This window comes from Nipponia nippon, unplaced genomic scaffold (assembly GCF_047370975.1).
Source record: "Nipponia nippon isolate SJK-2023a ecotype South Korea unplaced genomic scaffold, ASM4737097v1 scaffold_16, whole genome shotgun sequence".
In the NCBI taxonomy this organism is placed as follows: Eukaryota; Metazoa; Chordata; class Aves; order Pelecaniformes; family Threskiornithidae; genus Nipponia; species Nipponia nippon.
The window spans coordinates 564,985-589,944 of record NW_028262332.1 but is presented as its reverse complement, the minus strand read 5'-3'; the positions used below and the strand labels follow the sequence as shown (position 1 = coordinate 589,944).

The 24,960-nt window shown below is 55.1% G+C and overlaps 1 protein-coding gene across 11 annotated transcripts; it reads left to right on the top strand.

Annotated features, from left to right (window-relative positions):
* The first annotated feature begins 40 nt into the window (after nucleotides 1–40).
* On the top strand, nucleotides 41–24,697 carry TRAF2 (TNF receptor associated factor 2). 11 transcript variants are annotated; one of them, XM_087752456.1, is made up of 11 exons: nucleotides 2,955–2,972; nucleotides 3,051–3,090; nucleotides 3,671–3,891; nucleotides 4,491–4,569; nucleotides 4,925–5,023; nucleotides 15,542–15,613; nucleotides 17,350–17,424; nucleotides 18,147–18,506; nucleotides 19,453–19,630; nucleotides 23,132–23,280; nucleotides 24,042–24,697. In XM_087752456.1, exons 3-11 carry the CDS (start codon nucleotides 3,704–3,706, stop codon nucleotides 24,258–24,260), a joined length of 1,419 nt encoding a protein of 472 aa, XP_087608582.1. In that variant the 5' UTR covers nucleotides 2,955–2,972; nucleotides 3,051–3,090; nucleotides 3,671–3,703; the 3' UTR covers nucleotides 24,261–24,697. The 11 variants fall into 11 exon arrangements, 9 of the variants coding, with proteins under 9 accessions (XP_087608576.1, XP_087608575.1, XP_087608578.1 ...); XR_015703617.1 differs by lacking the exons at nucleotides 2,955–2,972; nucleotides 3,051–3,090 and adding an exon at nucleotides 41–867 and having other exon boundaries at nucleotides 19,453–19,734; nucleotides 24,042–24,249; XM_087752450.1 differs by lacking the exons at nucleotides 2,955–2,972; nucleotides 3,051–3,090 and adding an exon at nucleotides 557–867 and having other exon boundaries at nucleotides 17,350–17,421.
* Nucleotides 24,698–24,960: the final 263 nt, after the last annotated feature.

Below are 24,960 nucleotides of genomic sequence, written 5' to 3'. Positions count from 1 at the left end.
GGCCGCGGTGGCTGCCCCGGCCCGGCCCGCGTCGGTTCGCGGCCGCCCCCGGGTGCTGAGGGCCCGCCCGGGCGGCAGCCGGCGGGGGAGGGCGGCGTGGGGCCTTCCCGCCTGCCCCGCGCCTCAGGGCGGGGTGGGGATTTCCACCCGCCGCCTGCGGACGGGGCGGGGGGGTTCCTGGAAGGCCTTTCCCGCCGCCGGGCCTCTCGCCCCGCGGAGCAGAAGGGGTCCCGCTCCCCGGCCGGCCCCGGCCCCGGCCCCGGCCCCGGCCCCGGCGCTTCGGCCGCCGGGCGGAAAAATTCACCGATTTGTGTGGGTTTCGCAGTGAAACCGGCGTGGGGGAAGGGAGAGCTCTGCCCTGGGCGGGCTGCAGCGTCCCTGCGCCGGCAGCCGGGGGGCGACGAAACCCCTCAGCTCCGCGTCTGAATCAGCCCAAAAGTTCTGCAGTAAAGGCAGGAAAACCCGGGCCCGCCGCTGGCGTCATTTCTGAAATAAGGGGAGTTCATCGTTTCTGAGCGAAATAATAATTTCTGATTGTTTCAGGGGAGCTCAAAGCCCTCGGCGGTGCCGGCGCGGGGCCTCCTCAGGGCCGAGCGGGGGACGGCGGGGCCCAGGCCGCGGGCGCCCCAGAGCGCGGGGGTTCCCCTGCGGGCAGCCGGCCCCCGGCTCCTGTCACGGCCGCACGCCCGGCCCCGGCGCCCAGGGAACGCGGGAGAGCGCGGTTTGGGGATGTGGCAGCCGGACGCCGCTGAGGCGCGGTGCTCCGCGCCGCGAGGCTCGCGGCTGTGCGGCGGCGACCGGTGGGCCGCGGCGGCGGGGTTGCTGGGAGCGGCCGCGGCTGGTCCAGTCCCGCGGCCGGCGGCTCAGGTAAGGCGTCGGTGAGGGGTTCCTGCCGCTTCGGGAACGGCGCGTCGCGCCCTTGGCACCGCTGCCGGGGTCAGCGCTCCTTCGGGAAGCGGAGAAGGGGATTTTGAAGAGTTGCGTCAGCCAGGCGAGCAGTTTAGCAGCGTGGAGGCTCTCACGCTGCCGCTCCTGGAGAAGTGCAGCCGTGCCGGGAAAAGGGACGTTGCGGCAGAGCGAGCGATGCGGTGCCGGTGTGGGCATGCGGCGTTGCCCGTCCCGGGGGACTGCGTCGCACCGACACGCGCACGGGGATGCTCATCCCCGCGGGAGCCCCCGGCATCGCTCGCCGTGGCCCTACCGGGAGCATCTCACCTGGGCGGGCGCCGGAGCAGCACGGCCTCACGCCACGGGCTCGCGGCCTCCCGGGGCTCGCGTCGGGCCACGGCCGCCTGCCCTGGCTCGCCTCCCTGCTCCGCGCCCGCGCTGCCCTGGCACCGGGGTCACCGGGAGAGCCGCCACGGCCGCTCGCCAAGGGTAGCACCGGGCGGGTCGCGCCTGGTTCTGGCCGGGGAGGATTTCCCCCGGCGCTGGGTGAATTCCCGGCGCGGTGAGGCGAGACCCTGCCCCGCCGGCGCGGGAGGCCGTGAACCCCGCCGCCGCCGCCTCGTCACAAGCGCCGGGAGGGCACCGGCAGCCGCCGGCGCGTGAGCCCGGCGGGGGGGAACACGCGGGCCGGGGACCCCGACCCAAAAAACCTGCGCCGTGACCTTTCGCCCAGCGAGTTCCCCTGCAAAAAGCACCTCGCGCTGACCTCACCGCCGCGTGGCGAGCGGCTGTGTTTCCCCCCCCCCCACGTCATTATTTTTTTTTTTGGGGCTTAAACCAAAACCCGCCTGCCGCCGCCCATCCTTCCCAGTCCCTCCGGCGTCCGCTTTCCCTCCGGTGTCCGCTTTCCCTCCGAGCGGGCGCCGCGGGTCGGCCATGACGCTCTGCGCGCAGGTAAGCGAGCGTTCGGCGTCACCCAAAATGGCATCTTAAAACCAAACAAACAAACAAACAAAAACCACAACAAAAATTCCTCTGGGGAGGATTTCAGCGCGGGGGCTCGGCGCGAGGGGCTGGGGGCTTCTCGCGACGGCGTGACCCAACTCTGGCGCGGGTGACGTCATGGCGGGAGGTCAGGGTGTCCCCAGGACCGTGGACCTCCGCAGTCACCCGCTGGTGGGGCGCGGGGGGGGGGATGAAGGGGTCCCGGGGGTCCCGCGGGGGGGGGGATGAAGGGGTCCCGGGGGTCCCTTGGGGACCCCCGGGACCCCTTCATCCCCCCCCCCCCCCCGCCCACCGAGGGGTGCGCGGGAGGGTGCCGCTGTGCGTGGGGGTGACGCGGGGGAGGTGACGCGGCGGGTGTGCGGGTGACGCCGGGGGGGCGCTGAGGGGAGGTGACACCGTGGGGGGGGGGGGGGGGGTGTGACTGAGGGAGCGGTGCCAGTGGGGGTGTGACGCGATAGGTGGGTCCGGCTGGGGCGTGGCGTGGCGGTGACGTCGGCGGGGCGTGGCGTGTGGGGGGAGCTTCCGGTGCGGGGCGCGGACGGAGGCGGGCGGTGAGTGCGGGACCGGGCGGCGGGGACGGGCGAGGGGCGCCGGGCCGCCGAGGTTCCTCCCCGGGAGGGTGGCGGGTGCCGCCGGGGCCGGCGGGGGCCTCCCGAGCCCCGGGGGAGGCGGCCCGGCCCCGCGGCCCGTCCTGAGGGGGGCAGCGGCGGCGGCGGGGCCCGGGCCTCCCGCCCGCCTCCCCTTGCCCCGGCTGGCCCGCGGCGGTGCCCGGGCCGGTGCCGAGGGAGGAACGGCCAGCCCGGGTGCACCTTAAAAACCTGAATTTCCCATTAAAGACCCGGTTAAATGCCTGCAGCGGGGGAATAACGAGGCTGGGGCCGGGGAGGCAGAGCCCCGGCAGCAACCGGGCCGCAGGGCGCTGCCGCGGGGGCTCGGCGCTGGAAGGGGATCTCCCTCCTGCTGCCCGGGGTCTGGGCTCTTCGTGGGCTCCCGCAGCCCCTGCCCGGGGGAGCTGGAGGCTGCCCCAGGCCCAGCCTGTGCGGGAGCCGAGCCGCTGCCTCGGCCTGCAGGGCCCGAAGGTGGGAGATGCCTCCTCAGGTCATCGTAAGCCGTCAAAACAGAGGCATTTTATTGTTTTCCTCCTTTCTGATTTGCAGGAGATGCCTCCTTAGATCATCGCAAGCCGTCAAAACAAAGGCATTTTATTCTTTTCCTCTTTTCCGATTTGCTTGCGCCTCTCAAATCTTCATTTTCCAGCCCTCTACGCCCGCCAGGGTGCTGCCGGTAAATCCGGGCTCCGCTGTGGGCACGGCGTCTCCCCGGGAGCGCCTGGCCCTGGGCGGCATTACCGTCCTTTTTGACAGCTGTCGGACGTGAGAACAAGTGGTGGTGGGCTGTGGTGACCCCACTCGGTGCCTCCAGGAGGACTGAGATGGTTTATTTCTCTTCCTGATCAGCTTTACGACTGATTTTTGCCTTGTTTTGGGACAGAAGCCTTGATTTCTCTGAGTAGGCTGCATTTCACTGAACTTGGAGAGGGATTTCGGTGAGGTCTGTCCACCCTGTCTCTTTGTTCTGGACTTAATTCTCAAATGAGCTGTAAAGTTTCGTTCCATATTTTTAACTAGGTGGAGGCAGACTCGTGGTTTGCATCTGTGTGTTTGCCTGCGTTGTTGGCTTTTGGGTGCCAGTGTAACGTGCTGCGAGTAATGCAGTTTATGTGAAAAATGACCACCATCCAGTTATAATCAAACAGGGAAAATATTTTTATTTTCAGGCTCTGGAGATACAGCCAGAATTTTTCGTTCACATGGCAGCAGCAAACTCTACTCCGCCCGGCTCTTTGGATCTAAACCAGCCTGGATTTGCGAAGGAGATCCTGGGAACTAAACTGGAGGTCAAATACCTCTGCTCCGATTGCAAGAACATATTGAGGAGGCCGTTTCAAGCTCAGTGCGGACATCGCTACTGTTCCTATTGTCTGAAGAAAATTATAAGGTAACTTTTGTGCCTTCGGTCTGAAGACAAAATGCTTGAAAAGGCCTTTTCAAGCAGAAAAGGAGAAAAAAAATCTAATTTTCAGGGCCCTCTCAGCAAGGGAGGTGTGTTGAAGTTCAGCACCAGGTCTTCTTTAAGGGAATGTGTAATCTCTGACTTGCTTTTACTGTTCTGCGGGTTGTTTCAGAGTTCCCTTTTCCAGAATCTCCCGGATTGTTTTTGCTGTTCAGGTGGCGATCCAGGTGGATCACCCATCTCCTTCAGTCTTCCTCACAGCTACCGAAGGAACTTGCTCCTAAAAGTCATCGTATGGTTGTTGTACCAAAATGTGAGACGCTGGCTTCCAGAAAAGTTTCGTAGTGTTCTGTCTCACTCTTGCCTTTCCGTGAGGGACGGTGAATAGAGCGGTTAATCAGGAGAAGAAAAAAATTAGAATCAGAAACGGGCGTCAAAAGTACACGTGAGCAAAGGCTCAACGTGGTGTTTTAAAAATAAGAGAATGCTTTAATTTTATAAAGTTACCTGAAACCGTTTTATCGTTAAGTCATAAAAATCGGTCTCTTTTTGTTGTGTTTGATGGTTATTTTTCTGTCTGCTAGTGCGGGACCTCAAAAGTGTGCCAGCTGTATTCAGGAAGGAATATACGAAGAAGGAATTTCTATTTTGGAAAAAAGCTCGGTAAGCAAAAATGCATTGTAAAAAATAAAGCAGCTCGCTGATGTCTTTAATCCCACTTGCAGTTTTTGTTTAAAACGCAAGTTCTGAGAATCCGTTATTCCTAGGAAACGTTTTCTTCAGTAGTGAGAGTTATGATTAATGTGGTGGACTCCCCAGCTTCTAAAATCCAGGTCATGTTAACATAGCAGTGCCCTACTTAAACGCTGTCGTAACGATTTGTTTCCCATTAGCGCATCTCTGAGGATGTGAGGTGGCAACTGGCCTGGGAGTAAAGTCTTCATAAAGAATTAGGGGACCCGACCAAAACTGCAACCCCTCAGTAATTTTTGTGGTTTGCTTGGTTTTTCCATTTTAGGCTTTCCCAGACAACGCAGCTCGTCGGGAGGTGGAAAGTCTGCCTGCTGTCTGTATTAACAGTGGCTGCACTTGGAAGGGGACGATTAAAGAATACGAGGTAAAGATCAAAGCAAGGCTTTCGATGTCTGCGTCCTTTTTCTTTCCTCTGTGTTTGGGGAAGGCTCGGGTGGTTTGGCTTGTCCGCTGACGCTGGCAGCGGTGGTGGGAGCTGCTAGCTCCCCGGACTCCGCTGTAAGCTGGAGCGATTTCTTGACCGAGCCAGGTTTGTGTGCCCTGCTGAGGGCACAGGCTGAACGGAAACAATTTCACGTTCGCTTGTGATCGGAGGCACCAAGCACGGCCCTTCTGTGGTGGGAACCACCCGCTCTGTCTCCAGCTCCTTTCCGCTATAAAAGACAAGCGAACTGTCAAGAAACCATGCTGTGCCATGAAATTGTCGTGAAGTTCTCTGCATTATGTGAACCTAAAACCTACGTCAAACCCATGAGCTTGGGGCAAGCGGCTTGGCCACAATCCTATTTCCAGCCAGCGCCCCCATAGCTACCAGGGCAGTGGCGCTGGCCGGCCACCCGTCGCTCCAAGCTGTTCTGGGCCACCAGCCTGCGGGACAGGGTGGTTTTTCCAGCCCTGCTGTTCTTGAGGAGCCCATCAGCTCTTTAGTCCAGGCCTTCTTTTTGTGGCCCTGGGCGTGTGGTCCTTAGCATGTATACAGCCGACGTGCCTCACGAGAAGTGTGTTCTTGCTGAGGATGGCAGCGGGCCCCACGCTTCCCTGTGCTTTCCAGCAAGTCAACTCTGCTGTGGCAATTTGTGTCGTTAAAATGCATTGGCGGTTAAGAACGAATGTATGTTCGCCTGTGAAGCTTTGTGCTCCTGAAGGGCAGTTCTGTCATCCCTCTTGGAATGGAAGAACCACCACGTGGGGGGCCTGAGATAAGAGGAATAAATTTTATTTCCCTCTGATGCTTGCCCTAGGTAAAGATTGCGGCCCTGTGGTTCGTGGAGCTTTGGTAGTGACTGAGGTGCGTGTCAGGAAAAGGTTTAACCTCGCTCTGTCTAGGCTAACCTTTGGGTTCTCTTTGCAATGCCGCTGCAAGATGGCGGGAAGAAACAGCAGCTGTGGATCACGCCTGAGATTTCTGCCTAGCTCGCTGAGCCTGTTAACAGGGAGATGCTTCTGTGCCTCTGCTTCCTCGTCCTGCTGGCTAGAACCTTCCGCTGCTTTATGCGAAAAATTCAGTCCAGAAGGTGAGGGGATGTAGGGTGCTGAACGGTTCTCCTGCTGTGAAACCCTCATCCATAGACCTGCAAGTGGCTCATGGTGTGGATGGACGACTGAATAAGTGTCAGGTTAAAAGCTTCACGCTGATGCAGCAGAGAGAGTTTGGGAGTTGCAGTGCAGGGTAGAGGGTGTTTTACTGAGGTTCCAGGTTCAGGCTGTGCTGTTGGTGCCTGCAGATTGTTTGACCGACGCTTTCATTTCTGCTGGTGACCAGTGACGAGGAGTCTGATGCCAACTGCAGTGTTCGAAACGGTGACTGTAGTAAGTGAGCTCATCTCCATGAGACTCAACCAAATTATATTTGTCAGCAGCTTCCAGTGCTGTCGATTGTGCTGTGACTGAGGAGCGCTTCTAAACTTTTGGGTTTAAAAAAAAAAATCTCAGAGTTCCTGCAGGGCTCAGCAGAAATCGTCAGCTGCCAAAGGTCCTCCCTGCGTGGTCTCACAAGTGCTTGAACACAGCCTTGAGTCCAGCCAGGACTTGCGCTAGAAGTTTAAAAAGGCAACGAGCTGTCCTGGGATAAGCCTGTCTTCTTGCAAGGCTGCGTGTGTGCGTGATGCTCCGGGATCTTATGCACAACTGCTTAACAGCGTCTGAAGTGATAAGGCTGCGTCTCTTTTTCTTCCTCTCCACCTAATCTTCAAAAAGTCCTGTTAGGTGCTTTGCTAAAACAGTGTGTTTCGTAGCGGTGCGGCTCTGGAGTGCTTGGACAAAAACTGTCACGGTTTTTGTGAGTCGCAGGGGAGTCCTGTGCGATGAAAGGAGCAGGGATTTCGAGCAGCGTTAGTTGGTTCGTCTCGGGATTGAGCTCGCCTCTCCTGCCTGCCGTGGCTGGCACTCGGTCTGATGGGGGTAAGGTTATTTTGTGTCCTCTCGGGAAAAGCTGCTTCTTTCCTGGGAACTGGTGGGAGGAGGCATGGTCTGGCTTGTGTTATCTCTTCTCCCAGCTGCCTGCCAAAGAGCCGTGGCATTTAATCAGGCCTGGCTGTCCTCGTGCAGTCGGAGCTTAGGAGATGGTATGTGTGGCTGAGGAGGGCTGATGAAAGGAGGCATCAAACGGCCGTGTTAGCCCGGAGACTCTCTCGGTGCCGTGGACTAACGTTAAACCCTGCCTTACGGGTAGGCTTGTTTAGTGCCGCAAAGCGGAGTTTACCTCGTGCAGTATGGTTGCATCTGTAGCCAGCAATGTGTGTAACGTCCTGCAGCAGCTCAGCGCTCCCACTATGGAAAGTCCCTTGCTGTGCTATTTCCGACAGGACATGGAAAGTCCCTAAGAGCAAATTCATTGTTTGCTAATTTAAAAATCGTGTGCTTGTACTGAGAGAGACTTACTTGGCTGTTCTCCACTTACAAATCAAGAGATACTGTCACTTCTGGTTTGCTCATCGTATCAGGGCACGAACAAGGAAAAAAATGTTCTGCAGCTGAAAAGCTTTGGGTCTTCAACTTCAAAAAAAGTAATAAAACTGATTTCAGTTTTGCTTTCTGTTCAGGCAGACCAAAGTTTGGGCCTCAAAGGGACGTACAAAACTGAAAGAGTGCGATCTGCTTGGGCATGACTTGCACTTCTGCTTAAACCTGCGTGAAGCGTATGAAATATTTAAGTGCTTAGCTCATGCCTGGGTTTATAAATGCGTTTTTCAGACTTTGTAAATATTGTAAATATTTAGTGGCGTTTGGATAAAGCAGTTTGTGGTGGGGCTGCAGGGGTTTTCCTTTTAATCAGTAACCTCTTTTCATGTTTGGGTTTCCTGATGAGTCTGCCTGAACGAACGCACAGAAAAGCAGGCTGTGGGCAGGAGCCTTTAGCTTCAGGTGGAAAGTCTGAGGAGGGCTGCAGAAACTCAATTGCCCATTAGAGTAAAGGGAGGACCAAGAAAACGCGTCCTGTGACATCCAGGCAGAGGGAGCTTGTGGTTTCTCAGCACTGGAGCATTTCTTTTCTTGCCTTGCAGTACCTCCAGTTGCCCACTCTCTCTTCTGTTTTATCAACACACCTTCCACTCTCATAGACCTTTTATTTATGCTTTTCGTACCGCCAGCTCCTTTTCTTTGCCCCCCTCCGGGACTGGGATGGGAGGAGGGGGCTGCAGAGGGGCGTTCACGTGGTCAGCCTTGGCATTTCCACGTTACCCCAGCCAGAGGTTTTAACTATGCCCCGCTCATCTCGGGAGGTACAGAATTACTTGAGACATACGGAAATGGGATTGTCTAAGGTTTGGAAGAAGAACTAAGTTTTAAGCTTAATCCTGACAGCAGTATTTAAGCTGAGGTGGGGGCGGGGTTGCTGCTAGGAAAACAGATGAGCTCAGCTGATGAGGATGGGTGGCTGTCATCTGGGATGATAACCTGTCCTCATCCAAACTGGAGGGGAGGTGTTCTCCTTGTGGGCAGTTGTCACCTCGGGTTTGGAGAGTTCGCTTTAACTGAAGCCTGGAAGGCTGTGGAAGATGCAGACCTCAGAATTTAAGTGGTGTTACTCCAAAGCCCGTGGTGTTGGAGAGGTGTCTGCAGCCCCTTCTGGGCTGCGTGGCTTCCTGGGGCCCGGAGGACAAGGTAACTGGGCAGTCCCTTCTTTGCCCAGTCTTCCTACTGGGAGATGCTGGAGAAGCCCCGCTGCACCTCGTGTAGAGAAAACTGTCCCTCGTCAAAAACGCTGCTGGGGTCCTGAGCCGGGGGGTCTCCTGCTTCGTCATGCTTCACCGTTTCACGCATCCCAGGAACGCCCCGATAGTTTTTGGTGGTGGTTTTGAGCTTAGGCTGAAAACTTCAGCTTCAGGCTTTTTTGCACATTGCTTAGAGCAGAGCTGCTGGTCTTTGAAGCTGCTTCACCTGGCTCCTGTTGCCCCCGAAGCGCACTTCTGAGCGTTTTATAGCGGCGTTGTCTGCATCGGGTACAGCATTTTAAGCGCGGTGGCAAGCACCCTTGACGATGCTGTAGGAGGGCGACCAGCCTTCCTTTTAAAATCAGGTACAACATTTATTGTCTTTTTCTGAAGGTTTTGGCTCCAAGTTACGGTATGGTGTTGAGGTGCAGTTTGCAGCCAGCTCCAGCCTGATCAGCAGTTTGCCCCGGGACCAGATCGCTTTCTTGTGGGACAATCCCTGACTTGCACATGCAGGTGACCGAAAGGACCTCCTGCTTTGGAAAAAGGGATCTGGCACACCTTTACTTTCCAGAGCTGGAGCTGAGGTCCCCAAACAAAACCCGGCCTCCCTTACAGTCCCCGAAGTCGAGTTTATGTAGCTGGCGGCCCAGGCACGAGGCAGTTTCCCATCCGAGCCCGTGGTGGGAGGTCGGGGAGCGCCGGAGAGCGCGCCTGGCAGGGGGGTTGGAAAGCTCCAGCTGTAGAGGGGCTGCTCTTAGCTTCTAAAACCAGCTCAGCCTTCTTGCGGTGGCCCACCTAATTAACGGTTTTGGCATCTGCCCCTTAGAAAACAGAAAGCTGTAAGTTGTGAGCTTTGAAGCTGAGTGCTATGTGTCCCTTCTAAGCCGTGATGAAACCCCTCACCGTGAACTCGACTTTGGGAGTGGTGGGGAAGCACCTCACACCCAGGGAGATGTTCCTGGGGCTCCAGGTGTCTGGCAGGAGCCAAAGCCACAATCCCGCACCCTTGGGCACTTCCAGCTCTTCGGACAGCCTAGAGAAATCGGGTTTGAAATCAAACCACTCACCACAAGCTTGACCTCTCCAGCACGTGAAAGACACCCGTCCTGGCTGTAATATTTGTCTCATCTCCCCTTTTCTGGGTGCCAGTGGTGTTCTCGGCCTCGGGCTGTAGCAGCCCTTCTGTTCACAGCCTGCACCTCCGCGCTGGCGACGGAGTCGACCTTGCCCCTGTGCGCCGTCTGCAGCCCGCAGAGCTTGGCCGGTCCCAACGCCGCCCTTTCTGACGGGACGGCCAGGCAGACCTCTGAGAGGCTTCGTCCTGAGGCTGCCCCTTTTGAGCTGAGCGATTAAGGTGAAGCTTTGCGTGCTGGTGAAAGCCCTGCTGGAGGGGAGGGAGATCTCTCCAGGGGTGGTGTTCTGGGACCTGGTCGGCACGGGCGGCGCTTTCAGCGTGCTTAGAGCATAGCTGTCAGCACCGCAGCATCTCCTGCGGCTAACGGCAGCAGTCGGCTGTCAGAAATAACTCTTGGAGGTGAATTCAGATCAATGCTACAAACGTGCTGGCGCCTGGCATCGTTAGTGTGGTGGTACGATTGGTATCCGCTCCTCGGTGACGGGTTGTTCTCAAGCAGTGGCCTCGTTAGACGTGCACAGCACGTTTTGGGCATTTTTCATGTGAGCGTGACTGTAACTGTTAATTCTAGCCTAGAAAACCCGCGGAGTTATCTCTGATCGGATGTTCCCGATTGCTTTGAACCTCCCTTACGTGTCAACCAGCTGCTTACGGAGACTCGGTGTAGTCCAACGCTGTAATTTTTCATTTCCTTGGCAAGCAGATTTAGTCTTTTTGCTTTGCGAAGCAGCTAGCCACATCTGAGGCGAGGGACAGTGGCGCGTGGGCTCCAGCTGGCGTGGGGCCCGGTCAGGTTCAGACTCAGGCTTATCTAAAGCGCTCAGGGGGTCCTGCCCTGCTCCGTTTCAGACCAGAGTCTCCCTAGGAAAATCAGTCCTCTGGGGATGATGGAGGGATTTGGAAAAAAGCATCCTGGAGCGTCCCACCGCCTCGTGCTCGTGTAGTTTGAAGCAAACGGGGAAAGGCAGAGTCTGTTTTAGGAAATGTTAGAAAACCCACTGCTGCTTTTAAATGTTTCTTGTACCTTCAACCTTCTTCAAGACCTGCTCTTGCTTTCACATCCATCTTCAATGCAAGAAACGCTGCCTTGATGTCCCTCTACTGATAAACCCCACATCAAACATCTAATCAACTAAAAGCCAACGAACAAAACCGCTGAACGTTGAAAGCAAAAGTTCTTGTGCTGGTTCTTAAAAGAGGTGTGAGCGAGGCCCCTGGCAACCCCCGAGATCTCTTCTGCCCATTTTTGTCCTCAACTCAGAGGGACGCCGTGGCGTTGGACGGCAGAGCAAAGGCGGTGCGGGTCTCCCGTGCCGTCGCTGCCATACGCACGCCCACCAAAGCCACGAGCAGTTACTGATGGGAACTTAATCTTTGTTTTTGACACTTTCTTTGAGGTTCAGTTATTTGTGATGGCAAGTGGACTTGCTCGGATCTCTGTCACCAGCGTGTCCCAGCAAAGGGAGCAGTTTGTGTCTGGTGCCAGCTGATGCGATGGTCTCAGAAAGCTCCCGTTCCCAGTTGGCACTGTGAGTTACAGACTGGGTTCCTGCTTTCCGGCCCTGTGTTGCTGGGCTCTGTGCTGTAGCGCAAGGACCACGTGCGTGGTAGCCCAGCCCACCTGTGTGGGGGAAGCTTTGAGCAGGCCTGGCTTAAAACCAGCCTTAGGGCTCCCCTGACGAGGAGGAGACGCAGCACGGAGGGGCACGTTGGCTTCAGAGGAGCAGGATGTCCCAAAGTACCTGTGTTTTGTGGCACGCTCCGCTCTTGGAGGCTCCGGAGCCCCTGGGGACCCGGCAGAGGTGCCCGAAGCAACTTGTGCTTTTTGGCACAAGGGATTCAGGTTCCCTCAAAACCTAGGCAGGCGACTCTTTTGCGCTGGAGACCCATTTTCAGTCTTTTCTCTGCAATTCTGTGGGCCCATCCTTTTTCTTGTAGCCAGGCTAAGACACCAAAGGAGCTGTGTGCTGGACACAGCAATGCCGGGGCTGGGGACTGCCGCAGCCCTGCCATCGCTCTGGTGAACGCTGTGCCGCTTCAGCTGGCTTTCCTCTGCCGTCCTGTTAATTTTCCTTCCTTTTCGGTGCTCCCTTCCTGCTGCCAAGCCCTTCAGCTTTGTTTGTGCTTGTGGGTGCTGTTGCCGTGCTCGGAGGGGACTAACAGCCTCACTTCCAAAGATCAACCTGCAGGAGAGTGTTTGCAGAGGGGCTGCGGTGCGTGCAGCTCGCACCAAGCCCGTGGCACCGCACCTCTCTGCCAGCCCTGCCCTTTGCGATCACCTTCCTGCAGGGCTCTGGCAGAGGCATCTCGCAGAAGCTGTTTCAAAGGTTGCTGCTCTCGGCCGCCTGCCGTGCCTCTTAGCTGGAGGGGGAGCGTTGCGTCGCGCCGATGGATTTCCCAACGCGGTTGCAAGACCTCCGTAAAAACGGACTTGCGTTGGTACGGCAGGTTACGAGCAGGGCAGCTGGGGAGCAGGTGCGCCTCCTGCTCTGCCCCCGCGATACGGGGATAATGATTTTCAGCAGTAGCCTCTTCTATAGTTCAAGTCAAGTTTAGCAAAGCGTTGAGAGGCGAAACAGCAATCAGATTAAACCGCAGTTTTCCCTTTTGTCTTACTTACGCAGGCACAGCAGAGCAGCTCATCCTGGCATTCCTTAGGAAACGATCATTGCGTCCTCCAGGGATCGGCTGCTGTTATTAAAACCCACTTTTCCCCCGTGCGTGCCTGCGCTTTTCTGCACGGCTGCGTTGAAATGTGCTGCCCTTGCTGTCGCAGAGCTGCCGTGAGGGAGCTGCCCGTCCCTGCTGGTTGAGGGCTAGGGGTGTAGGGGCGTGATCCCGCTGGACGGGAAGGAGCCCCGCTCTGAGCAGGAGTGCCCCGAGAGAAACCTCCACTGCAGATACTGCAAGTTGCTTTTCTGCTTTCCTGGTCTTGAGGTAGGAGAGTTACAGCGTGCGCGCAGGCAGCTCCGTTCACCGGCAGGCCTGCAGGCAAGGGGAGGAGGGCTCAGCACCTCCATCGCAGCCCGTTGGCGCTGCTCCGGAGAGGAGCACCGGTAGGCGCTGGAGGACGGAGCGGCCGCAGTGGTGGCCCACAAGCGCCTGTGCCCAAGCGAGCGCTCGTAGGCCGCCTTGGTCCTTCCGAAGGCGGCAGCGGTGTCTGATTTTCTTGTCTCTCAGGTGGGCTCCCAGAGAATCTCCTGTTCTGATGGCGGCGTGTGATGTACAGGCTGCCACTGGGTTGTTGCGCTGTTTATTTTTAGGGGCCGAAATTGATGTGCGGATCAATAGGCCGGTTTGGTTTTAATTGAGTGGGAAGAGCGAGGTGTTGCTGTGCAGGCTGTTAACTCTGCCCGGTTTGATTTTCCTACCCCTGCTGTTGGATGCCGAAGGCTGGTCTGTGCCTCGGTTTACAGCTGGTGGGTGAGAAGTCAACGCCGAGGTAACGGGAGAGTGGCCCTGAAGGTCTGAGTCAAGCCGTTGTCTTCCAGCTCCGCTTTAATTCTCCTATTGCCACCCCCTCTCTCCGACCCCCATCTGACTTGATTTCCAGGACAGGTTCACTTTGGGAGAGTGACTCTGCTCTCACCCAGCCCCGCTCGCAGTGGTGGCTTTCCAAAGCTGCCCAAAACGTTCACAGCGCCTGCCTGAGCCTCAGAGATGCTCGGCCTTGCCGCAGAAGCTCGCGGATGTGGGTTTGGGAAAGGTGTAAACAGGAGGATTGCCCCATTCCTGGGGGAGTGGAGTGTGGCAGATCAGGCTGGAATGCCAGCCCCTGCTCTTCGGCTCCTGGGCGGGGTGGATTTCTTCCAGCAGCGATACCGTCCGTCTCTGTTTAGGCACCCGCATAGAGGGGGGAGGAACAGGGGATTCCAGAAGAGCCCGAAACTGTTTATACAAAAATGTTTGTCTAGAGGGTTGGATCTGGGCTGGTTCAAGCTAATGCTGCTGGGTGCCTTAAACCATTTACATACTGACCAGTTGCACTTTCGGCTTAGCTGTGCGGGGCTGGTTTCCCTTCTCGTGCCGTGAGCTGGGCACGCTTCGCAGGGCTGCCTGCGTGCTGGGTGTTGTATCACGGTGTAGCGTGGAGTCGGGATGGAAGATAAATGCTGGGAGGTGGGGAGTGCGGAGGGGGTGGTAGTTTCACGCCTAGCGCGATGGCATGGGAGAACAGAAGTTTTAAATACTCCCTTTTTAAATAGTTGCCTCTACAGTGAAGTTTCCTTCCTTCAGCCAGACCGTCTGTTCTTATGCCAGCGTTTTGCGGGTCGCGGGGAAGATGCTATCTGGTGTTGCTAGAACATGAGAGCAGTAGGTGGGTAGAGGAAAGGTTTCGGCCCCTCCGAGCGAGCGGGATGAAGGAAGGCGCTCTGCCTCCACCGCCGCCTCTGCAGGCAGCGCTGCCCAGCCGAACCGCGCAGGCTGGCCGGTCGCTTTTCCAGGGACGGTGCAGTGAGGCTTCGAGTCTGATTACTCATTTAAAATATAAAAAGGAGAGAGTAACTAAGAAGCCAAAGCTGAGCCACTAATGGGTTTCACTTTCCAGTTTCTGATGTGGTAACAGTCTTTAAGTTTGTGCGTGTTTCCCCTCCCCGCCCCCCCGAGATAGTAACTTATTTTAATAAAGAATAAATGTTTTCAAAACATCTCAAAATACATAAAAGTTTTCAAAGCATCTGGTTTCAGATGACTACTTTATAAATGCTTCTGTTTTGTTTTTTTTTTTTCCTGGGACTAGCATGGCAGGATACTTTAGCGCACTTATCTTTCAATTTCAATCTTTCAATGAATTTTGAAGTGGAGATTCATGGCGTTTACAATACCTTGTTTCAGCTGGTCGGTGTGTAAAGGGAAGGTTTAAGCCGTGTGGCAATGACACAGAAAGCAGAGGCACATTCTGGCGTTCCCAATTTAGCCGGTATTGCTGGCCCCGGTGTCTGCTGGGGACAGAGTATCACATTGCCCCGATCATTTGCTGAGCTCCGCTGGCCGCCAAACAGACTGTGTGTGCTCTTGCTGCAAGGGGGGTGCTTGCATGCAGGGGCTATTAAATAAAACATAGTTGAAGTACTTTTCTTTCTGGTTGAAAACTGATTTTCTGATTCGAATGTGAAGATACTATCAGAGGGCTCAGCCCAGCATGTGATGAGCAGGCTATGGGTTTGTACTTCAGCTGACTGATAACCATTACAGTGGAAAAATTATACAAATTATCTTGCTGAGACAGTGGCTTACTTCACTCAGCCTGCCCGAATGTGTGTTTTCCTGGTCGAGCCATAAGTGGAGCTTCCTGTTGATTATCTTGTCCATCAAAGCAGTAACTTGATTGGTTTTTTGTAAATTATAGCAGCTTTTAAATTGAGGCTGAGGCTACAGAGGCACCCAAAATTCTGGTGGCCTGGAGGTCACACAACTGGGTCAGCATGCAGAATTATCGGTGTGACCAAGATTTGAGTATAGGTTGGTAGAAAACAGTGCTCTTCTGTCATAAAGGATGAAATTACCCCTGTTGAATTGTACTCATCATATGACCTCATCGGAGCTTTTATTTAGAGGACCAACTGTTGTCCTGTCGATTCTTTTACAGGCTCATGATGAAGTCTGCCCTGAGTTTCCGCTGACTTGCGAAGGCTGTGGGAAGAAGATTCCAAGGGAGAAGGTATCCATCCCGCTGTCGGTGAACGGTGTGCCGCGGTGGCGTTGGCGTCCTGATGGGCTGACGCCGGCGATCTTGGAGCGGGGAGGAAAAACGAGACCATTAGAAAGCAGAGCGGGGAAAACAATGAAGTGGCAGCCGTTAGTACAGATGTGACCTTTCCATGAGGCTCAAAATACCGGTCGGGCGCGAGTGAACGTGACTCATCGGCACTTGTAGTTTTGCGTTAGTGCTGCCGACGCCGCCTCCCTTTGAGCGGCGTGTTTGCCCTGTTTGGGTGCAGATCCTCCATGGGAAAAACACGCTCGTGGGTTTAAAGGGTACTTATGTCCTGTGTAAAGCAACTGTGTCAGCCACTGCTGCAGTTATGGAAAGGGAGCCCATCTCCAGCTAAATTAATTTATTTCTAATGAATCATGACATGGATTCCATGTCTATAGGGTCTCCCTGCTGCTGGCTCCTGGGGCAAGGCTCAAAAGTCTGAAAATCAGAGTTTTGGGAAACATCTTGGAAAAAGCACGTTCATCTGAAACCGTCCTGCCTGCTACGGGCAAATATTTTTAGTAGCAGTGTTGCGAGAGGCCCTTGTAGCGGGGCAGGGGGGACAGAAGCATCCAAAAGATGAGCAAAGAGGAGTTCCAAATGGGCAGCGAAGTGAAGGACTTGGTGCTGGGGTCTTGGGGTACAGATCTGCCTGTCTGCAGGCTAAGCTGGAGCCCAGCAGAGACTGGGCTTGTAGGATTCCCACCGGTGATCTGTCTTTTGTTTAAATATTAACAACTCCCTCTTTTATCTCTCTCCAAACTTTTGTTGATTAGCTGCAGCCCTTGTAACTCTGAGTAACCTGACTCACTAAGCAAGCCAGATGGATCTAGAAGTTTTTAAAAACAGTTTTAATCGACATCTGTTGTAGCAGATGTAGGTGTTAAATGTGGAATATGGGTGTTGTTCAGAACAGACCACTGATATCTGATGAAGAGAGGTGTATCAAAAACAAGATGATAATGTGCCAGTGCTTGTTAGCATTAATCATGCGCTGTGTGGGAACCCAAACGAGTCATCTTGGTGGCTGGGGGGGTTAGTGGCCCTTTTCGGTAGATATATCCACCGTTGGCCTCCATTCCTCACGGCAGCTGCGGGACGAGAGGCGGCCGAGGTGCGGTGTCCTTCGGCACCCAGCGAGGGGGTGCTGGACCCAGCGGAGCATCTTCCCTTGCGCAGGTGGAGCTGCAGTAATTGCTACAAATACTCAGGCAGGACAACTGGGGAGCTTTCTGTTCTCAGATTTATAATGCTAATGGAAAAATACCAAGCTGTGGCACGTCCCGAGCGGGGTTACATGAAGTGCACAAAATTAAGTGGCTGGCTGTTTCGCAGGGGTGTTCCTCAGGTCTCCCCTTCCTCTGCCCTCGGTGAAGCTTGTTGCTCAGCGTCCGTAACATGTACCTGTGCTGGTTGCTTTTTCCTTCTTGCATATGCAGCTGGGAAGTCAGACCTCCTAGCCATCAAGAGAAAGAGAAATAAAACTTCCTTCCAGGTGTCAGGGCTATATTTATATTACAGTGAAAGCCATACCTAATGGTAGGCAGTGTCCAGGTTTAACCACGCGCTTTGGCAGCTAGAGATCAGCGATGGCTTGGCTGTCCTTGAGATCGTCTTCGCTTTCCTAGACATCGGTGAGATGGAAGGGGAGCTACTGGGGAAACATCAGATCTAACATTGCCTTCCTTCCCTCCTAGTTTCGGGACCATGTGAAGACTTGTGGCAGATCTAAAGTGCCTTGCAGATTTGAGGTTGTCGGATGTGCTGAGGTGGTAAGGGCTTGTCCGTTGATGTTTATCTCGGGACTTGTTTTCAGTTCCAGTGTTTGCAACCTGCAAACTGCTGTTGCCCCAACTGTTACAGATGTTTGCGTTCAGATATTTGAACAAAGTAGTGTTTCAGACCCTTTGCAAATGGAGCTTAACATCATCTGCTCTCCAGAGTTCAGGTGTCCGGAGAATGAACTTCATGTGGAAGGAAACCTCCTTCTTGAGAAACACCCCAAGTGCTTTGAGACTGGTGGCTGGGCTGCTTTCAGCTGTGAGCGCAGAACTGGGCATCTGGTGTCTTGCTCTCCTTCTAGAGCTTGGGCCAGGCCACGTTTTTCCACGTGACTTAGTTTTCCCAGCTCCTACTGGTGATGTTCATGTAAATCCCTCCTCGGGGGGATTACGTGAGGCTTTGTCCTTTGGTGCTGTTAAGTACATCTGACAGCGCGTTTGGGGAAGTAGCGGAGGAAGACAGAGTAGAACAGTGTGTACAGCTGGGGAAACGTTAAGCGTCCATCATTGTATGGGATTGCGGCATTTCTAAAACAAAACAAAAAAACCCACCCCCACTCCCAAACCAGTTTTTTTTTTAACTATCTTTCTTTGGTTTTTCCCCTTTATAATTTAAAGCTAACGTTGTGACCTCAAGGGGAGGAATTTGTTCTGTGGATGGTGACAGCGTAGATTGAGCTTGCTGAATGGGGGATGTATTTCTCTTCATGTAGGTGGAAAATGAAAAGCTACCAGAACACGAAAGCAAGTGTTTGGCAGAGCATCTCTACATGCTACTGAGTTTTGTGCTCAGCCTCAAGGCTGGGTCTGGAGACCTAAAGCCCCTTCCCTCCCTTTCCTCATCACAAAACAACTCTCCGCTACTGGCAGCAAACTCTCTGTGCTCCGAGTCGGAGCTTTCCAGGTCCCTGGAGCTCTTGGGAAGATGCGAGGCCCTTGAGAGGAAGACGGTGACCTTTGAGAACATTGTCTGCGTGCTCAACCGGGAGGTGGAAAGAGTGTCTCTAACAGCCGAAGCCTACAGTCGGCAACATCAGCTAGACCAGGAGAAAATCGAAACACTGAGTAACAAGGTGTGTAACCAGTGGCTTGGGCTTTCCAGCACTTTGAGCAGAGACTTTTTTTTTCAGTTTCCTTTCCATGTTATTAGCTAGCAAAGCTTCACCGCCTAGCCCTGAAACTCCACAAATCTGAAGGCAGAAGTAAAATATCATTTCTGCCTGTGCCCAACCCTCAAAGCTTCCCGGAAAAGACGGGAACTAAACTGACATGCATAAAGTGTTCAGGTCTCTGTTAGTTAGCGAGGTGTTGTTCCTAGGTGAAGTTTTCCAACGAGAGATGGAGCACCCAGCGTTTCACTGGATCTCTCTGAATCCATGGGGCTGCTCCCCTTCCAGACCTTTCAAAAGCAGCGCAGTCATGGGTGCCGCACTGCAGCGTTGTGCCAGGCATGGTCTGGAAGTGTGAAGAAGCTGTCCCCACCAGTATGCTCCAGCAGAATCCGTGCTGGGCGCTGCCAGCGTGTCTTGGCAGCAGGGAGCTGTGCAGTTTGCAGCGTACCTGCGCTCTCTTGGCAAGGGAGCTGCCAAAACTGGCGTGACCCTATGTTAGCTAGCATTGATTAACCCTGTGGAGACCTTGTTGGCTGGGTGTAGGCTCTTCTCTTTCTCAGACTCGTTTTCTCACAATGCTGAGGTGGTTTTTTTTTTCCCTCATCCTCACTTTTTGCGCTGCTAACGTAACGGAGCTGCTTGTTGGGGAGGATTTTTCCATTTGCTGTGGGAAAGTTTCCAGCTCAAGCACTGAGTTGTATCGATGTATAATGACAAGGTTCAAAAGAAAGCTTCGGTGAATTGGCTTACGATGCTAAATTTCTCCCTCCCGTTAACCCTGTCAGTTCTGGAGAACATCTCTCACTAAAGAGTCATCCTGAAGGGGATGCTGGTGTCTGCTGGCTTTCTTGGGTCTCACAGCAGTACGTGTTTCTAACCAGGCTGCACCGTGTATCCCACTGAGCAGGTCCGGCAGCTGGAAAGGAGCATTGGGCTCAAAGATCTGGCCATGGCTGAGATGGAGGAAAAGATCCGCAACATGGAAGCTTCCACCTACGATGGTGTGTTCATCTGGAAGATAACAGAATTTGCCAGGAAGCGTCAGGAGGCAATAACAGGCCGCTCTCCTGCGATCTTCTCTCCAGGTTATTGCCCACACATTTGCAAAACTGCAGAAGCCTTTTGCCTCTCAGCTGGGTGTGGGATTTGTAGCGGTGTCCTTGGCAGGGGAGGTGCTGGCCGTTCAGAGGTACTTCTGTTCTGTCCCCCTTTCCCCGTGGAGCATGGAACATTTTTTTTTTTAGCGTTGGGCTAAATGAAACTGCTCTGCTGAAAGAGGTGCTTTTTTGATTGCAGAAGACCTTTGAATTTTGCGTAATAGAGAACGCAACCCACTTAGCTCTGGAATAGCCCTGTGTAGCCCTTTAGTTAGAATTAAAATACTCACAGACCATAAAACCAGCAATAAAGTGGTTAAGGAAGGGAGGATATTAGAGCCCCAGAAATATATTTTGGTGCCTAAAGCATGACGGTGCAAGAGACAATGTCTAAATAAAGCCCAAACCATACCTAGGGAAGTGCTTGAATAGCTGTTAGAGGAAGGGGCTCTCCTCACAGAACTGCCCCAGCCCAGCGCTGTTCCTCCTCTGCTTAAAAAAGAAAATCTCAGACAGTGAGCAGGAGGTTGTGATCTGGTTGTTTGCATAGGAGAGCACTTCCCAGGCTTGCAGCTGTGAGGTGAAACCATCTCTTCGCACAATTTCATTGCTCGGTGGGGAGCTCACCTCACAATGAGACGCGTTTGTGTTTGCCTGAGCAGGAATCCCGTAGATTTAAGCGTGCTGGAGAGCTTTTTCAGAATGCCCAGAGCTGCATGCAAACCCAGAGCACGAACCTGACGCCTGCCTCCTGGTGCTGTGGAAATGCAGACTGTGGCTGGGCCACAAGATACAAGCAATTGAATTTTAAAAACTATTTTTAGCTCTGTTTCCTGGGTGAAGGCTGTTCAGAGTCCTTTTTCTCTTGAAAAACTGACAGAAAAAAGGATTCTCCTTCTTGAGGGGAACTAAACTGCTACTGAAACTGTGTGCACGCCATTGGCGTTGTAAAAGGCAGCAGCAGCCGTGGAAAACCCCTGCTCTCTGTCCCCTTCGGGAAGGGCAGCACTTCCTTCCTTTTCCCAAGTCTGCTTCAAATCTATGTTGTTTGACTTAAAGAGAGGACCTTAATTCTGGCATCTCGTCCATCTCCTGCACCGTGCTCGAGAGTTGCTTGACCTGAACGTCTGCAGAGGCTGTGGTTTGGAGGGAGATGCTGGACGGAGCTGCCCGTTTTCCTCTGGCCACGGGCACCCCGGCTCGCTGTGCCCCAGCTCAGGGGCTCCTCAGGCCCCTCCACGAGCTGATGCCGCCCGGGCTCTGCGCGGCGGGGTGGGATTTGGTTTTCTAGGTCGGAGAATCAAGTCAGCTGGTGGAGGGAGAGAAGTATCAGAGTCAGGCCAAGGGAGGGAAAGGGGTGAAACCTCTCCGAAGCAAGAGGCTTCGTCTGTCCCGACATTCGTTCGGCCGTGCTCTGAATGCACAGTTCCTCCCAGCACTGCAGCTCGTGGTTGCCGGTGCCTCCTCCATGCCGCGTGCTGGCCGGTCTCCATCCCACACCTGGGCAGCGGTGGCCAGGCCTGCCTTTGCAGCGCTCAGGGCTTTTATAAACCCTTTCATCAAAGGCAAAACTACTTTGTGGACCACCAGACTCTGTTTTGTGTTGCTGGTTGGTCTCTGCAATCTGCTAATGAAAATCTTGTACGTGGCTGGAGGGATTGGAAGGTGAGGGTTGCCTCTGCCTGACGCCGGGGCTGCTTCTGGAAAAGGCAGGACTTCTTTTTTTTATCTTGCAAGTGCAAAGTACAAGGCCTTGTCTCCTGCAGTAGTCGATTGTGTCGCTTAGATGAGAGATTCTCATTCCTTGTGCTGCTTTAGCTGAGAAAAACAGGCTGAGAAACAAATGCTTCTTGTGGAGGTGGGTTTTTTTGTCTTAGAAAGGGAAGCAAATAGACTGGTGCTGTTCAGTCTGGGAAGGAGAGAGCTGGGAGGAGAGAGGGCTGCGTTGTGAATAGGATGGAAAAAGGGAAATGAGTAGAATTGTTTGGTTTGTATTTAAATGTAAAGGCAAGGAAATACCAAATGAAATCAGTGTTAAAACAAAGAGAAGGAAGCAGAGTTACCACTCACTCGCCTTGTGAGGACACGACGACTGCCGCAGGATTTTGCAAAGGGCAAAATCATGAGTTCAAAAAGGCAAATCCGCACAAGAAAGGTTCATCGGGGGTGTGAACCGGAACAGCCCAAAGCAAAGCTCCTGCTGGAAGGCCACCCGCCGCTGGCCATCAGATGCTAGGGGCGGCTCGCTGGGCTCTTGCCTTGCTTCACATGCTCTTTGCCTTTGCCTGGGCCGGGGGGAAGCAGGGTGCCTGGGTCGCTGTTCTGAGCTGGCGGCGTGGCGCAGAAGGTGTTTAGCACTCGGGCTGCCTGCTGCCTTTTCCCGGGTACTCGCACCGCTCTGGGGCCGTCCTTCCTCCAGTTCCCCGCCTGGTTTCACATTCACGGGGTTCCGGGAATGCCGAGAAGCCCCAGGTGGGCGGTGAGGATGTGCCGCTCGGACTGGCAGAGGGTGGCATCTGCCCTGACAGCAGTTGGAGAGGAAAGTTGGGGAGTGCCAGGAGGGAAGCGGGTGACGAAGCGTCTCTTGCTCCTCGCCCTGTGGAAGTGCGCGGTGTCTCTGGTAGCGCCAGTCTGCCTGTTCATAAAAGCACACTGAGTCCCGCGGTAACGTACGGTCTTTGATCTCCCGCCCCGTGCCCTGAGGCTGCTGGGCCTCGCCAGACCCGAGGCACGGAGCTCTGTGCCGCTGTGCGAGGGTGGTTTGCGGCAGGTCCCCTTCCAAGACGTATTTCTGTGGCCCTGCACGGGTCTGGTATCGCAACATGGGCATTCCCAGAATTTAGCGAAGGAGGGAGCCTGAGATCCCGGAGCCTGTCCCCAGCCGTGCCCGTGCCACGCAGAGCGGCTGGGATCCTATCGGGAGGCCAAAGCTCGCTTGCTTGAGCCTCTGCCCCCATCAGAGGCAGCCAGCTTACAGAGAGGGTGCAGTGGGTACTGAGGCTGGTCTGTCCCCAGGCAGGGGTTTTTTGGGGTAGTTTTGTTCCTGCTCATCAGCGTTATTGCCATGAGCCGCAGCTCCTTTAGCAGCCGCGTGCGGCATGGCTGGCGGGTCTGCGGGGGGATGCAGTGGGAAGCGCCCGGCTCCTGGGCAGAGCTCCAGCTGCGGGCTCTGCCTGGGGCGGTTGTGCTGCGGTGGCGGGTGGGGAGAGCCCGAGGGGCTGGCGGGCGCCCCGCTTGGTGCCGCAGCACTCTGCGGCTCAGCTAGGCCAGGGGCTAGTGACTGCCTGACCCCAGGCCGCAGAAGGCATCTGACTGTTGTTTGTACCTGGTGCCTTTCTGGCCCGCCTCTGTGGTACGTGTATTTTAAGACCCAGACCTGGTTTCTTCCAGGATCCAAACTTTAGAGTCCTCAGAGTTCAGAGGAACCTGTTGGTGCCAGGCTTTGCTGGGTTTGCCACTCACTGCGTCTGTTTTGCAACTCTTTGATAGCTTTCTACACGAGCAAGTACGGCTACAAGATGTGTCTGCGCATTTACCTGAACGGGGACGGCACCGGGCGTGGGACCCATCTATCCCTGTTCTTTGTGGTGATGAAAGGACCCAACGACGCGCTTCTACGGTGGCCCTTCAACCAGAAGGTAGGTTTGGGACAAAGCCGCTGTGCCCAGCAACGCGCCTCTCTAGTTTTGCCCCCACTTGAGCTTCTAGACGCCATCGGTCTGGCCTACTTAGCAAGCAGAAGAAGGAAGGACTTTGATATGTCGACCGCCCTGGGGATTCCCCAGTCATGCTGAAAGCACCGAGCGTGCTACAGGGTAGGGGCACGAAACGGCAGAGGCTGCGGCAGGAGAGCAGCGGCGTGTTTGGAGCCTCTGCGTGAATCCGGGGCGAGGGAAGGTTGTCGTGGCCTCGGTACTGGGGGCGAAGCTGATGCCCACTTGGCGTCAGAAGCTCAGATTGCTGTTCCTGGACAGTGCAGGTTTGCGAAACACTTCAAGGCTGAGCGAGCGAAGTACTGATGCAGAGAGAGGGGCCGCCTTTTGCAAGGGGACAGCAGCCCTGCAGCTTCATTAAGTACCCGCGTGGCGTATTGGTGTTGGGAGCGAATGCCACGCCGGCCAGTTGTAGGTTTTCAGAGTCGGGCTGCCAGCCCTGTGCTGCCACACAGAAGTTTCCAGTGACAGGGCAGGATGTGGGAAGGTTTCTGCAGAATGTCACCAAGATGACGTTCTCCGCAGACCCTGCTTACAGGCATTTCTCAGATTTGTAGGCGCGTGATGTGGCTATGGTTCCATTGGTACTTGCACATTTCACAGGCTTCAAGCGAGCAGGTCACCGGCCTGGGTTTCCACGTGCTTTTTATTCAGCTTGTCTTGTATATTTTCACATTTCCCCGCAGGTAACCCTGATGCTTCTGGATCAGAACAACCGGGAGCACATCATCGATGCCTTCCGACCCGACGTGACGTCCTCCTCCTTCCAGCGACCCATCACGGAAATGAACATTGCCAGCGGCTGCCCGCTGTTCTGCCCCGTCTCCGTGATGGAAGCCAAGAACTCCTACGTGCGTGATGACGCCATCTTTATTAAAGCCATCGTTGATCTCACGGGCCTCTAACCCTCCTCACCTCCAGGAGCAGCGAACACAGAGCCAGCTCTGAGTGGGGCATCCCCCTCTTGTGCTGCACTTCAGGCAGGTCTCGGAGCGAGGAGGGGGCAAAAAGCGGAAGGGGAAAAGCCCTTCCCGAAAAGGGACCTTCGCTCTGAGTGGAAACAAGGTGTCTGACGGGAACCCTCTTCCCTGGTGTCCGAGAGACCTTCCCTGAGAAGAGGTTTGGGTGGACGTTCATGGTCTGCGGGGTACAAGATCATCTCCCGCAAGGACTTGGGTGTCTGAACTGCCGCTGTCTGGGCTCCTAGTGGAAACCAGTGCAGCTCTTGTTCTACCAGTTTAGTGCACAGCCTCAGTGCTCTGTAGTAAAACAAGGGTTTGGCCTGCCCGAGCACCACCTCGTGTGGATGTTTGGCTCAGCCGTCTAGGATTTTCCTCAGAGATCTCTGTGTTCCTGGAAGTTTTGTGTGCTGCAGGGGTGCCGTTGCTCTGCGCTGCTGGCTGGTTTGTGCCTCGGCGGACGGGAAGGGTGTGCGCAGGCTCGGTGCAAGCGGGGCGAGAGAGGTGCGAACTGGTTTGCCGCTGGTTTGGTGCCATCGGTGTCTGCAGAGAGGGGTGCTGAACCCAGCTGTGCGGCAGGCGGGGGAGCGGTGCCCCGTGTCTGGCCCTCGCTGTGTGTTTGTGCTCTGCGGGGGGCGCGGGACGG

Bases quoted from the DNA above. Each gene is read 5' to 3' on its own strand.
- TRAF2 (XM_087752449.1), top strand. From the start codon at position 730: ATGTGGCAGCCGGACGCCGCTGAGGCGCGGTGCTCCGCGCCGCGAGGC. The intron at 19,631-23,131 runs GTTATTGCCCAC...ACTCTTTGATAG, and splicing joins TCCTGCGATCTTCTCTCCAG to CTTTCTACACGAGCAAGTAC. The intron at 23,281-24,041 runs GTAGGTTTGGGA...ATTTCCCCGCAG, and splicing joins GGTGGCCCTTCAACCAGAAG to GTAACCCTGATGCTTCTGGA.